At 36.3% G+C, this 14873-nt stretch overlaps 3 protein-coding genes across 3 annotated transcripts; all 3 read left to right on the top strand.

The window, feature by feature from the left end:
- The first annotated feature begins 156 nt into the window (after positions 1–156).
- Positions 157–6758, top strand: LOC108196313 (DEAD-box ATP-dependent RNA helicase 10). Its single transcript, XM_017363546.2, has 14 exons — positions 157–317; positions 572–712; positions 988–1111; positions 1193–1262; positions 1712–1774; positions 2682–2756; positions 3412–3531; positions 4317–4358; positions 4440–4514; positions 5343–5489; positions 5679–5816; positions 5952–6063; positions 6135–6223; positions 6489–6758. The coding sequence occupies exons 2-14, from the start codon at positions 574–576 to the stop codon at positions 6609–6611; spliced, it is 1317 nt and encodes a 438-aa protein (XP_017219035.1). The 5' UTR covers positions 157–317; positions 572–573; the 3' UTR covers positions 6612–6758.
- Positions 6759–7409: 651 nt separating this feature from the next.
- LOC108196314 (uncharacterized) lies at positions 7410–8452 on the top strand. Its single transcript, XM_017363547.2, has one exon. The coding sequence runs from the start codon at positions 7532–7534 to the stop codon at positions 8312–8314; it is 783 nt and encodes a 260-aa protein (XP_017219036.1). The 5' UTR covers positions 7410–7531; the 3' UTR covers positions 8315–8452.
- A 2732-nt stretch (positions 8453–11184) lies between these two features.
- Positions 11185–14491, top strand: LOC108196312 (uncharacterized). The gene is made up of 5 exons (XM_017363543.2): positions 11185–11459; positions 11569–11630; positions 11729–13387; positions 13528–13645; positions 13758–14491. Exons 1-5 carry the CDS (start codon positions 11324–11326, stop codon positions 14462–14464), a joined length of 2682 nt encoding a protein of 893 aa, XP_017219032.1. The 5' UTR covers positions 11185–11323; the 3' UTR covers positions 14465–14491.
- Positions 14492–14873: the final 382 nt, after the last annotated feature.

Below are 14873 nucleotides of genomic sequence, written 5' to 3'. Positions count from 1 at the left end.
GTTGTTGAATAAAATAATGATTGTAAAGTCGGAAATCAAAAATAGTCGGTTATCCAATATTATTATAGATTATCAGAGATTTTTATAATTAATCAGAAATTTTAATATAATTAATAGATTGATAAAATATCTTTGAAAAATTAATCAGATGTTTTCAAATAAACCCGATTCACGATTATACCCTTACCCTCTTTGTAAACCCTGGTAGGCGGTAGCAAAGCAATCAGCCCCAGCCTCCTCTTCACTTGTTCCGCGCCAACACTCCCGAGTCTTGTAATTCCTGCCTTAAGCATTCACTTAATCACCGCAAATCCACGGTAATCTCACGCTTTATTTTCCATCTCCACCGCTTTTTTATTAATTTTATGAATATTATTCTTTCGTGATAATTCTTTAATTCGAGGCTCATTTGCTTGATTTCACATATCTGATAGAACAGCGCAATCTGATAGAACAGCGCAAACCCTAGGTTTTAAGTTTTCGATTAGGACTATTACTTATTGAAGATAGTTTAATAATCTCGCAATTCGCTGTTGTACTTAAATTTAGTGTTTAATTTTGGATTGGATAGATATGAATATGGAAGACGACAAAGAGGTGAGCTCGTTTAAGGAGCTTGGAGTATGTGAGCAATTGCTCGAGGCTTGCGATAATCTCGGGTGGAAAACTCCGTCCAAGATACAGGCTTTAGTACTTCCTCATGCTTTTGAAGGTATGCGTTTATATGTTTTTCAGCAATTTGTGTGCTTGTTTCATGTGATTATAGTACCTGGACTATTGGCCGATTAGTAATCCGTTATACGTCCTGGTTCATTTTCGTGTGATTAGTAATGTTAGGGGAATATTGAGGTTAAATATTCTACAACCGGAAGGGACTAGGTAGTGACTAGTGATAAAAAGTGGTCCGTTGTAATGACTGTGTCATGTTTTGGGTTAATATGACTCACTGTTTGTTTAATGCGATAATAACGGTTTGTATATATTTAGGGAAGGACCTGATTGGGCTTGCCCAAACTGGGTCTGGTAAGACTGGAGCTTTTGCAATTCCCATCCTTCAATCACTTCTAGAAAATCCTCAAGCCTTCTATGCCTGTGTGCTTTCACCAACCAGGTTTGTTATGCTATATGTTAATTAAATCTCGTGGGTTGAGGCATCTTTATATGCTCTCTAAATATTGTGCCTTCAATCCAGGGAACTTGCAATCCAGATTGCTGAGCAGTTTGAAGCATTGGGATCCGGTATTGGTGTAAAGTGCACTGTGGTGAGTCTCATGTTAATTGATTGTGTTTATGTATGTCCTGTTAATCTTCCGAAAGCATGTGCAAGCTTGTTTGTTTTTGGCCATTTATTTTATGCTAATAGGCAATAGCAGTTTTTTTGAAATCTTCACATTGCTTAATTGGGTAATGTTTTATTCTGTAATCATCTTCAACTAGCTTTCGTTACCTGCTCATTTCCAATGCCTATATTTCAAGAGTCACTCTTGAAATAACAGCAGCCAGCAGCAGTGTTTTTTTTACTCACAAAATTGCTTAGTTCGGTAATGTGTGATTCTGTCATCCTCATCAGCTATCTTTCACTACCTGCTCATTTTCTATTCCTATATTTCAAAAGTCCAGCCTTATATACAACTATCTGCAGAAATGGGTAGTTATTCCTTAAATCTGAAACTAAATGGTCTTACTAGTTATCGACTTTTAAATGATGCAGCTTGTTGGAGGGGTGGATCAAGTGCAACAGAGCATTTCCCTCGGAAAGCGGCCACACATTATTGTAAGTTTTCAAGTTCTAGTGTGATTACTTTTTGAACTTACTACCTTCTGATTGCAATCGATAAGATCAAAGAATCTTTTCCAAGTAGTGTAATTCTTCTTGTAAAGTAACATGTCAATTGAACAACCGCTCAACTGTATTATCTAAATGAATAGGAAGTAAAAAATGGACAGTTATACAAGGCACGCTATGGATGTAGCTTTATCATAATCAGCCAACTGTATACTAGTTCGTTGTGTATCTGTGTAGTTTTTAGGGTGATGCTGTATGTTTCTAATGCATCTTCTGCAATCTGCATATTATTTAAAGTTCAGGAGAGAATCATGTACTTTTGATAAGTAATGTAGGTTTGTCAGGGACTTAGGGTACCTACTATTGTTTGATCTATTTTATCACCACATCTTATGTCCAGTATTAAATATATGCAGGATTGATTTGCCACTAAAAACATGTGATTCCCCATAATTCCTTAGTAAGCTATTTGAGGATCAAGTCAAATATGGTATTGTCCTTACTGTGTATTGAACTAACAATATTTGCATTTATATACTTCTTTTACACCAAATCCTTGGTCTCGATAAATGCTTTTTACAAAAAGAAAACAATCTTTGCCCTTGGGGCAGAGCATCTCCTGTTGGCCAGGAGAGGATAATGTAATATTACCAAATTAATCTCTGATGTAGTTAACTCCTTAATATCTTCCCCAGAAGCAGGTGTCTTGATAATGACATCCTGCGAATAAATTCTTTTAGCTATTAACCAATAACTTATGTAATTTGGAGTCTCTCTAAATACTCTTTTTTCATTAATGTTGAAGTCTTGCTAAACTAAATAACAGGAATGTAGAAATGAGGGCATAGTATAATTTTTGTTGTCACTTATGTGTCACGTTAATTCTTCATTGCAGGTTGCAACTCCTGGACGCCTTGTAGATCACCTGTCCAATACGAAAGGGTTCTCACTTCGTACATTAAAATACCTGGTAACAATATCTCCTTTTATCATTTAATTCAACGGGACACTAATTTTTTTGATTTTATATGATGAAAAGTTTGAATGAGGTATTTTGTAAGAAGTGCAAGATCCTAATCAGGTTGTCTTTTAAGAAATTATTTCATGTTAGTTACTATACCCCTCTATGATCTCTAGGCCACTAGTTAAATCATGTGGACCATGCAATGAGATGATACCAAGTAGAAAGATATTAACACACGCTTTAGCTGACACACTGAATGGTTTTCGGTGTATCATACTATCATTTATAAAAGAAACTGTTGGAAGAGTTTTTACATGATAAAGAAAAAAATCTGATGGAATTCTTTCTGCCTTGTACATATGTTACTCTCATATTCACATGATAAAGAAAAAAATCTGATGGAATTCTTTCTGCCTTGTACATATGTTACTCTCATATTCACATGGTGAAGGCCTTTTCATTATTACATTATCTTCGGTGACTTCTAAAGATACTGTGTTACAATAGTGTAAGATCTAGTTGTTCCCAGATAACTTATGTGAATGGAATGTATCTCTTAGTGAAAACAGGATAGAACACAAATATATCTGTGCTATTTTATCTTTGCAATTTTAGGTGAACTATATAATTTCACATGTTCTTATTTTTGTGTGTGCTTCAGGTGTTAGATGAGGCAGACAGGTTACTTAATGAGGATTTTGAAAAAGTGCTAGATGATATTTTGAGTGCTATACCTCGGGAGCGAAAGACATACTTGTACTCTGCTACCATGACAAAAAAGGTATGTACCTGCAGGACTCGAATGGTTGTGAAAATATTAGTTGTCCGCAAGGCTTTAGAAGTCATTTTTTGTCTTTCACCTGGATACCATAGCTAATACCTTAATATTTGTCTGAAACTAGGGCTCTATCCTACTTCTAATGATATATTTTATTTAAAATACCATTTACTTTTGAGTTCACTGAATATTGCTAAAGCTATAATTAGCTATAGTCATCTTATAATCATTGAGGTTCTAAGCCTTCTTGGTTTGATTAGAAGAGTGCGTTGGTCACTCGATTTTGGTGCCTATTAGAAGCAGTTTTCTTAGTGTTTCTTTCTGGGTGGAGATGTCTTATTTGATTAGAGTGCCTGGTGAAGTGTTGTGTAAATGATTGGAAAGTGGCTAGTCACTTCAGAGTTCAGATGCAGAGTGGTGACTGGTGACTCGCTAGTTAATCATCTCTCTCAATATGCTGTATAGTTATTCCTACTAATTTACGGGAATGAGCCTAAATGTCTTTAGCAGCCTTGGAGGAGGTGAACGAGTTTGTTATGCTCTTTGTGTGTGAGAGTTGTTTGTACATTGATATATTAAACCTATTTCTTTACATAGAGACTACTAAAAGTCTATTGAACCTATTTGGAAATATATGTTAAACTCATGAAGTATTTCGCCAGCATGAAATAACTTTAGGCTGAATATCTGATCTTCTTACGATATTACTTGATATCTACTAAATTGTACATGAAGGATATTTCTTCTTCCTTCAAGGACCTCATACATAATGCACTATGTATTTGCAGGTTCAGAAGCTCCAAAGGGCCTGTCTGAGGAATCCAGTAAAGGTATGGTAATTTCTTTTTAAACTTTTTTTTTTCAAAGGTTTAGTATGTTCATGACCTACTAAATCAAGTCTGAACTTTTAGATTGAAGCTGCATCCAAGTATTCCACTGTTGATACACTGAAGCAGCAGTATCGGTTTGTTCCTGCCAAGTACAAGGTTTTCTCTCTCTCAATACACTGTATTTATAGTTGTTGCTGATTGCTGAATTATAAGATCCATATGTTGATTTGACATTTTCAGTTGAAATAATAGACATGAAGTTCATGATGGCAGGATCATAACCCCCATACAAAAGTTACTATTATTCAAAACTAGATTTATTACCCAAACACCCACAAGATATATGTGTGTGTGTCTGTTGTAAATCATGTAATATACTCCCTCCGTTTCAAAATACATGTCCACTTAAAAAAAAATATTTGTTTCAAAATACTTGTCCACTTCAACTTTCAATATAAATTTATATTTCCAAAATCAACTCTCCTTCACATATTACTAATTTATATTTCCAAGATCAATCATACACCACATATTATGTTCAATTAATGACTTAAAACACCTCTTTTTTCTCACAATCCACTTTTCTTAAACTATGTGATTTTTTTAAAGTGGACATGTAATTTGAAACGGAGGGAGTATTATATATATGTGTGTGTGTGTGTGTGTTCTTCTACGCTAATTAGAGACTCTTTATTATTTATTTAGCTAAAGTACAGTAACTAAATAATGCAATTTGTTAGTCCTACTTCTGGTATTGTTAAACACTAGCCTGCACTTTTGAGGGTGGGAGTTACTATCCCTTCATCTATTGCGACTTCACTTTTTGATATATGTATGTATCTATATCTGCTGGGGAAAAGGCCTTGATTGATTATCTTCTTCTGTTCATCATTACTATTATATTATTTAACTATTTTTTTGTTCGGAATCATTGTTAGGACCAAAATTTTGATCTGCACTTCTAAATGAATTAATTATTTACAGGACTGCTATCTTATCTACATTCTGACTGAGATGTCTGGGTCTACGTCGATGGTTTTTACTCGGACATGCGAAGCAACACGATTCTTGGCTTTAGTTTTACGGAATCTTGGTTTTAGAGCAATTCCAATTAGTGGGCAAATGACTCAGGTATTTTTATATTTTCTTGAAAATCCTGTGCAATTGCAAGTGATTTCTCTTTCTTTCTTTGTGTACTCTCTTTTTTCTAAGGGTGGGGTGTAGGAACATAATTGGGATATGATTTTAAATTTTTCTTTGTCTTTTGAGTAAAATAACGCTAACATGAACTAATACAATTTGTTTTGATTTGCACAACAGGCAAAAAGACTTGGATCCTTAAACAAGTTCAAGGCTGGGGAGTGTAATATTCTCATCTGCACTGATGTTGCCAGCAGAGGACTTGATATCCCTTCCGTGGATATGGTTATTAACTATGATATCCCGACAAACTCTAAGGTGGAAAATTCTAAGAATAGTTTAATAATAGACTCAAGCTACAGCTGCATAAAATTTGGAATGAAAGTTTTTTGTTAAGAAATGCCATCTATTTTCCATAAGATCACCAGAATTTAAAAATGCAATCAATTGTAGGATTATATACATCGAGTGGGAAGAACTGCTCGTGCTGGACGATCTGGTGTTGCAATCTCGTTAGTGAATCAGTATGAGTTGGAATGGTATTTACAGATAGAAAAGCTTATAGGTGGGTAGCTTGTTTAATGCTTGTTATTCTATTGTAGTTTTCCATATCTTTTGCTGACAGTTATCTTCCAGGCAAGAAATTACCCGAATTTGAAGCTCAAGAGGAAGAAGTCCTTTTACTGTCGGAGCGTGTTTCTGAAGCCAAAAGAATATCCATAATGGTATAGTTCTCTTCTACCTGTGATGACAAAGAATTTCGATAGATTCATGTTGTTAATATACACAAATATCAGATGCCAGCTATTGTGCTAAACTAATATTCTGGTGTGCACATTGGAGAAACTGTTTCCACTTTTCCATTTTATTCATAAATATATCTCTAGTTGTAGTTTTTCTTCTTTTGAAATTCTGTTTGCAAGGAAGACCCAGAATATGCATTTCTTGTTAAGAGGTCATCATGTAACACTCTTCTCTGATTATCTGCAGAAAATTAAGGAGGAAGGAGGGAACAAAAGAAGACGAGGCGGAGACGACGATGAAGAGGAGATACAAAAATTTGTGGGTTCGAACAAGAATGGGAAGTTCTCGAAAAAGACGAAGAGAAAGTAGTGAAGAAAGACCATGAGAAAGTAGTGCAAGTTCCATGTAAACAATTTTGCTTGATCTTGAACGTAGAATTACTGTAGTATCTAATATCTTTTAAATGGATTACCAGAGCAAAACATGAAAAACCTTCTATTGAGCTTTTTTTCAGTATGTTAGTTGAACATTGGAAATTGGAATGTATTTTTCAGAAAAATATTCAAAAAATTACTTTGAATAAAATAAACAGATATTTTGGAATAAATTATTTTTTAGAACGAGACGGGTAAAATGGGATAGAGCCAGTATTATGTAACTATATATAATTATAACTATATCAGTAGTCCGGAGTTGTAAAGGGGATATGTGATAATATAAACTAACTATATTAGAGCAACCCCAACGGTGTAACCTATTTTGAACCCTTAAAATATAATAAATTAATGTTTACTTAAAATATAAGTAATCAAAATGTTGTTTTACTCCAATGGTATCCCCTATAATTATCTTTATATTTGAAAAAATAATATTTTATTAGAACTTTTATTATGATGGGGGAGATAAAAAAAGGAGGGAAAATGAAAAGGGAAAAAAAATGAGAGAGATAGATGAGGTGGAAGAGATAGGGGCTTACTAGGGGTTTTGTTTTCTGTTTTCTCTCACCTAAAAATTTTAGGTAAGGAAAGGAGAGTTGGAGGGGGCAATTTTTACTTGAACCTCTGTTTTTGTCCACATAGACACATTATAGGTGAGGGAGATGTTGCTTTGGAGTTGCTCTTAGTACCCAATCTATCACATTAAATTTATTTTATTACAAATCTGAAATGTTAAATGGAATAGATTAAGGAAGTGCCATTCAAACTGAATACACGTAAAGGTAGTTCAAACCTTTACTTGCATTACCTCTTGTGATTTCTTTATAAGGTTTCCCTAGAACCAGATGATCCATGGCTACTGATCTTTGCTCCAGCGAGCCTCCTCCTGTGACGAGCCCTCGCATTTCATTCTCTCACAATCTCTCGCAATCCGACATCAACCACCAGCGTCTCCTCTCGCGCCCTGCCCCGTCCTCATCCGTTGATTTCGACTTCTGCATTCGCCAGAGCAATGTGGATGAATCATCCTCTGCCGAAGAGCTCTTCTCTGACGGTGTCATTCTTCCTATTGATCCACATTTGAAACACGAAACACCGATAACAGTACCACCAGTGCCGTCACTGCAACCACATGTGAATCAAAGTCATGCCGTGAAATGTGATCAGGACTCGAATGGAACAGTAGTGTCGAATTTGTCAGAGTCACGTGATCAGAAACAGAAGTCCGCGAAATCTTCCTTCTGGCAGGTCAAGCGGAGTAGTAGTCTGAATTGTGGCAGTGGATATGCGCGAACATTGTGTCCAATTCCTCTTTTGTCGCGCAGTCATTCCACTGGTTCGGCCTCAAGTCCAAATAAATCTCAATCTTCTTCAAAAGAACTTCATCCGAATCTCAAGCAGCACGCTCAGAAGAAGAATTCTGTACCACTTGCACCGATAAAACAGTCAAATTCTCCACCAGGTCATCAGAAGATTCCGTCGAAAAAGAGTGGTTATGGTGGAATTGGGAATGGATCATTCCACGGCAATGGCAATAGGGCTCGTGTAAATCACGTATTAAATGTTTCCTCTGGCAATTTATTTGGTTTAGGTTCAATTTTCTCCGGAAACAAAGAGAAGAATAAGAAACAATGATCAGCTCTGATAACCACTCCATGATCATTAGGAAGCTCGATTTCGGTAATTTGTTGCAGTTACTCTGAGATCAAAGCAGTAATAAGTAAAAGGAGAGGAGAGGGGCCAATGTATGTTACACACCACTTGCTGATGATGCAGAACAATCAAACAATCGGGTAACATTTCCTTTCATGGCTGTCACATTCCAATTTCCCCCCTTTTCCTTACTTTTGCGATGTTTTTTTTTTCAACGTTGTTTTAATGTGTTTGTCTAGATAGCAGACATTCATGGTCCATGGATCGTGTGTCTTCGGATAAGATTGTTAACTTTTTACAAGTTGCCGTTGTGGCCTTGTTGCTTTTATATGTTGGACCTGAGATAAAGTTTGTGTTATCATATGGTGTGTTTGAAATACGATACATTTTCGTGTTGGTTGCTTTCTTTTTGTTGGAGGTCAAAGGCTAGAAGACAGATTAGTTTTGTTGTAATGTGAGTGAAGATTTGAAATATTAATGTTTCTGGTTCTGGGGATGGGGACTGAGAGATTGGGTTTTGGTTGCTTATTGTTGGGAGTTTGGAAGATATGTTTGTTTTGTTGTGTTTATTCCGTTATTATCACAAGCTTGTTATTTGATTTGGAATGAGTAATGCCAGATATCCCAATTTGGATCGCGAAATGAATCATGACGTAAATCATTTCAAAGAATAATGAGTGTGTAAAGCTAACGAGATCAGATTAATATTATAAAATGTGATCACTTTGAAGAACTTAATTGAATATACAAAGGACACTGTGCGGACTTGCCAATGTGGGAGACACCATGTTAACTTCGGAGTCTAGTACACTGGATACGATCTCTTATCCGTAGGCCATATATCTGATAAGTTCTTGTGATTTCATGATCAAGCTCTGGTAATTTTGTCTTGAATGATGATAAATGCCATTTATGAAGTAGTGCAGTACTATACTGACAGTAATAATGCAGGACACCTTAAACTTGTCCTATAAAGTATAAGGTCAATCAAAAATAATGCTGGGGAGTTATAATCGGCCGGCAAAAATTTGCTGTTGAGGAAGAATTTGTTAGTGAACATGTATAAAAGTTCGATTCCTTTCTAGGGTTTAATATATATGACCTAACGGATAATAAATAGACATTTGACGATAACCCGATACATACAAGCTGTAAGTATGGAGATAAAAGTAAGAGGCATGGACATCAAACGTTAGTCACATGTAACTTCTAAAGTTCTACTGTACTACTTTGGCAAACAAATGTACTATCCAAGATCCTCACTCTTTAAACACTCATAAGTCATAAGGCATAACAAGAAGCAAAATATAACCGGAAAATAAATAAATAAATAAAGTTCATCCAGAATGTTAAATGGACACCTCTAACGAACAACACTATATATATATGTAGTCTACATCACTGTAACTGCACAGAAATACTGTAACCTTGAACACCAGCAATGAAACCATAAATTTGATAATGGATTTTTATATTCTTTTCGGGTTTAATTCAGCTTACAAAATATTGCAAAATATAAGCTAAACATGTTACCACTTAGTACTCTATATCATGTGCTCCATTGAACTTTTGTCCATTCCTCTGTATAAAATTTGAATATACATATAATTATATTTCGAAAAAAAACAGGTAAATTGTTGCTTGTGACGCCTAGGATTTTGACAAGAACACAAATGTTTGTCATCCTCTCAAGTCTCCCCATGCTAGGCAGGACAGTGCATGTGTAACCAAAAATACCACTAACTTCTTCTACTATACTGTCTGAACTGATTCTTGTTATGTAAGCTTATACTAAGATAGTAAGATTTATTAATATTATGGCAGCTGGCCTCTGACAAGTGATTGTTTGCAAGACTGCAACCATCTTTAACTGTTTTTTTCCCGATCAGAGATGGTTGCATCAATAGCTTGTCAGGGACCCGACCCTTGATATTATTATTTGTACTGGACTCTGAATTCGCACCTATGTAGTCAATGAGCATGATAAAGCTTCATCAGCAATAACAATAGAGAGAGAGTTGTCTGGTCTAGTCCTCTGACCTCTGGTATGTCAGTGCTTAAGCTCTGTACAATATAGTAATAGTACATTCAAGTTCACGTGTCGGTGCAATACTCTAATGTATTTTACCACCATTGTATTTTGGGTCCGGATGTCCGGGTCTCTGTGTTAGTAGCATACGTTCAGCAGAAAAAAAAAATTTGGACAACTTAATCCTAAGTTTTTGATATATACAGAGAGGGTGCTACAGTATCATTCAGCGGAAAATCGTCTCTAGAAGAGTTCTTCACATCCAGCGTTTTTTTCTGTTGGATTCATATGTTCCGGACCATACGCCTTGTATTTTACATCTATAAACAGTGCTTTTCCACTACATTTTTCATCTTTGCAACCTCAGCAGAATGCCCCATGTGACATAAAAATGTGCAGTCATATCTACACTTCTTACTCTTACCATCACTTTATTCCCTCTTTAATTTTACCAAGATGTGTGGTTTAATGTTTTCTGAACATTTGGTAAAGATCTTTAGTAGGACTTTGCTGTTGTGATATCAAACACTATTATTACTGTGTAGTAGCTTCATTCCAAAAAGCTTCCTGTAGACATTATTGCTTGTCATTTTTGGGTGAGTTCGAATTTTGTTTTTTGTCTATAGATATCATTTTTGTTACAGAGATAGGCAGTGTGGATTATTGTGTATGGGGGATTAAATTTTTTAGATTTATTTTTGGATGAAGTCAAAATTGGGTTTTTCGAATTGTGCATAAAGAGAAAGTAGGTTGATTTATTTTCTAGGCTGGAAATTGAATGATCGATCAACGGGCTCCTGGTCCAATGATATCTCTCTCGCGTGCTGCGTATGACTGGTATGAGTGTTCCAGGAGAGTTTTATTTTGGGTTGCTAAGGGGCTTGTGCATGAATAGCTAAGATTTTGGGATGTGTGTGCTTATTGCTTATTAGGGTTTAAGATTGTGGTTTTTCCAGGGAGAAATGAGTGATACCGTGTCTTCCTTAGTAGCCATTACAGAGAAAAAATCTCATAAGCCAAGTAGTTGCACTAGTGTAATCTTTCAGCTCTTTCACTGGAACCGCAGGATCACGAAAAAGAAGAAAATGCTTACCCAAGGTTTGTATTTCTTCGGAAGTTAATACATGTCTGTTATTTTCTTCTTGTGATTAAATATGAAAATAAAGACAATAATGCTTTCTATTCTTTTGGCTTAATATGGTCTTAGCTGGTGCAAAGCAGGCGTCGAAGAAGTTTGGATCTGATGACAAGCTGCCCCGGTTTCCATTGGTATTTATTCACTCAGGAATTTTATTAGTCTATTGTTAATTGTTAGATTAACTGATATATTTGGTTTGCAATATTTGATATATTTTTATATTTGTTAGATTACTGATAAAAGCATTACGGTACCTGATTCCGGAAAGAAGCAGGATATGTTAACTCCAGGCTTAGTTGCTAGGCTTATGGGTTTGGATTCTATGCCCGCTGTACAGAAAACTTCTTGTTCTGAAATCGGAAGTGGTCTGGAAACAGTTGAGGACTGCTTATATGGTAAACATACTGAGAATTCCGAAACTTTCAGCAGTAAGCATGAATTGAGGCCTCAGAAGCTTCAGAAGACTGGATCATCTGGTGCTGGCAAATATGCAGTGACTGGATTTGGAGCTGAGGCTGCACCAGTTAAGAATATTTTGTCAAGATCAAAGAATTATCATCAGAAATTTGCTCCACCGGTAAAGAGTTCAATGAGCTTATCTGGGAGACACGCATCTAGACTGATTGATGCTGCTACTAGAATTTTGGAACCTGGGCTAAAATCGAGGAATAGAGCTAAGTCTGTTCTACATGATAGTAGTAAGAAGCATCATACTTTTGCTAATACAGTTAATACTGAGGCGACCAGAGGTTCAACAGATGGCTTGTTGGAAGGTTCTTACGTCATGAATGATTCCAAGTCAGTCAACAGGTGTCACAATCCGCTTAACATTGTGAACTCTAGGCAAAATTTGGTAGGACAACCATCTGTTTCATATTCTGTTAACCACTCTTCCCATGATTTTAGTAGAGTTAGACCAAGATCACCGATGTCTTCCTTTGAATCGGAAAAGGAAAAAGTGAATCAGGATAATCAAGAAAAAATCACTGCTGCAGATCAAGCTATGCATAATGCGTCATCTTACACTGGATCTATTTCATACCGGATGCCTCTTCACAGGAATGTCCGAAATCGTTGGCAATTGACAAGCCAACAGAGCAAGAGCCAACAGGATTTGAATTGCTTCAATTCCTACAAACAGAAATTTCCCACACAAAATCAGGTGAATGTGGTGAATTTGCCAAGGAGCAATGAGAGCAGGGATTCTGTTGGCTTGAATCGGAGTTCTAGTGGTCTAGCACAGCAACATCTGCCTACTGAAGTGGATATTTTTGAATATGACACAGAGAGGCGTGCAAGGGACAAGGCAGATTCTCATGTACCTTCTGTTCGACAGAAATCTTTGAAGGTCATCAGAAAAGGTGGAGGTTCAGGTTTTCAGCATTCTGGAAATCAAATGCATACAAAATCAGATGCAGTTAGTGGAAATGGTCAATCACGGGTCTGCAGAGAAAGCAAATTTACTTGTAAGCAAGAAAGTAATAAAGCCACTGGCAGGGTCAGCGTGCAGAATGATGTTATATCCTTCACTTTCAGTTCCCCCATGAAGCAAAAAGAAATCCCTGAAGAAACAAGTAAAATGGGAGATGAAGTGTTCTGCAGCAATGATGTCATTGAGCATATACGCTCGAAGAAAACATTACTGCTGAAAGGAGATACTTTAGGTACACTTATAGAAGAAAAACTGCAGGAGCTGACAGATCAAGAGATTGATGAGTTTGCATCAGGGAGCACTCCAGAACGAACATCATCAATGATTCTTCAAGAGCTTATGTCTGCCTTAGATAGTGAAACGCCTTTGTATCATAATAATCTGGTTGTTGAACCATATGGGAGAAATGCTACATCCTGCTCTGGCCATCCACCAAACTTACACGCGAGGTTCCAGGTTTGTTTTCCTCTCAAATAAATATAAACACGTGCCCAAGCCGGACCTTAAGCACCACATACCTGCCAAATCATATCTCCCTATGGATTAAGCGATACTGTTCTTTAGCATTTAGCTAAAAAATCTTCATTCTTCTGCAGCCCAAAGCGAAGAGAATAGGAGATCTGCAGAGCTACTCTAATGACAGCAACTATGGTGTGAGCCCAGTATCTGTTCTTGAAATTAGTGGCCTTTTCAGCTCTACAAATTATACCTCAGGTAAGTGAGTACAAATCACCTGTGATAAATAATTTTTGATGTTAGATTCCAGATAAATAAAGTGAGAATGGTTATGTCTTCTAACAAAGTGAGTTATATCTTATAATTACAGTGCATCAACATCAGGATGGCTTGATAGAGTTGCTCTGCAATAAACCACAAGTACTAGAGCCATATTATCATCCTACAATCTCATTAAGCGAAGGACGACCTGGTCTCCCGCTGGTGACAGATGTTTTCAGCGATGCTTCTGAATTGTTATCCAGGGTTGGCAATATTGGCTCTAGACTAGGAGGAACCGAGCTTGACTATGCAAAGGAAGTCATTTTAAATGCTGAACTATTGCTCGGGAGTTCAGTGCAACGTGATAATGACATGAATAAAGGGTTTTCCGTATCCCGTTTCCTTACTGATGAATTGGACACTCTTGCAAGTGTTTTATGTGCAAATAGCTCTTTCAGATTCGACAACAAAAGAACTTCACTTCAAGGTTTTCTTTTTGACTGCATTATTGAGTACCTGGATTCAAGATACGGTCCTCACTTAAGGTACAAAAACAAAACACCGAGAAACCTGCCATCATGCATTAATGCTGAAGTGCTGATTAATGAGATTGTCAAGGAGATAATGAGTTGGAAAGCCTTGGCTAGCTTGATTCCAGATGGTCATATAGAGAAGGAGATGAGTTCTTTCCTGGACAGATCTTTCGAGACTGAACTATTTGAAACTGGCTCTGCAATTGATGAAGACATATTCCAGATTTTAGTGGATGAAATTGTAATTGACTTTCCACTAACCATATTGAACTTCTCTTATTAATGTAAACCTAATCTCACTCTTTTTTTAGCCCTAATTAGGTGAATACTTCTTATCCTGTAAAAATCCCATCAGTGTTACAAGCCATTGCAGTTTTTTGCTTTTAGAATGTCATTTAAGCTTGCGTTTTACATGTTGCTAAAGTTCTGTCTGAAAATTATTAAGGAAAATGCTAGGTACTCCAAAAATTCTACTCTAAAACATTGTTACACTATTGTAATTTAGCACATAAAAGCAAGTACCATTTACTTATACTATGCTGTTGAAGCTCAGCTAAAAATCTGAATCACCATGATGATTCTATTGGAATTTCAAAGCAATCCAATCAAGAACATCTGAACAAGGCATCCAAAATGGTAAAACTTGCATCAGAGGAAGCAAATTTTTATTGAGATACAATTATACAAACATA

This window comes from Daucus carota, chromosome 7 (assembly GCF_001625215.2).
Source record: "Daucus carota subsp. sativus chromosome 7, DH1 v3.0, whole genome shotgun sequence".
Classification (NCBI taxonomy): Eukaryota; Viridiplantae; Streptophyta; class Magnoliopsida; order Apiales; family Apiaceae; genus Daucus; species Daucus carota.
Note: the sequence above shows the minus strand (reverse complement) of the source record. Positions and strands in the feature narration are given on the sequence as shown.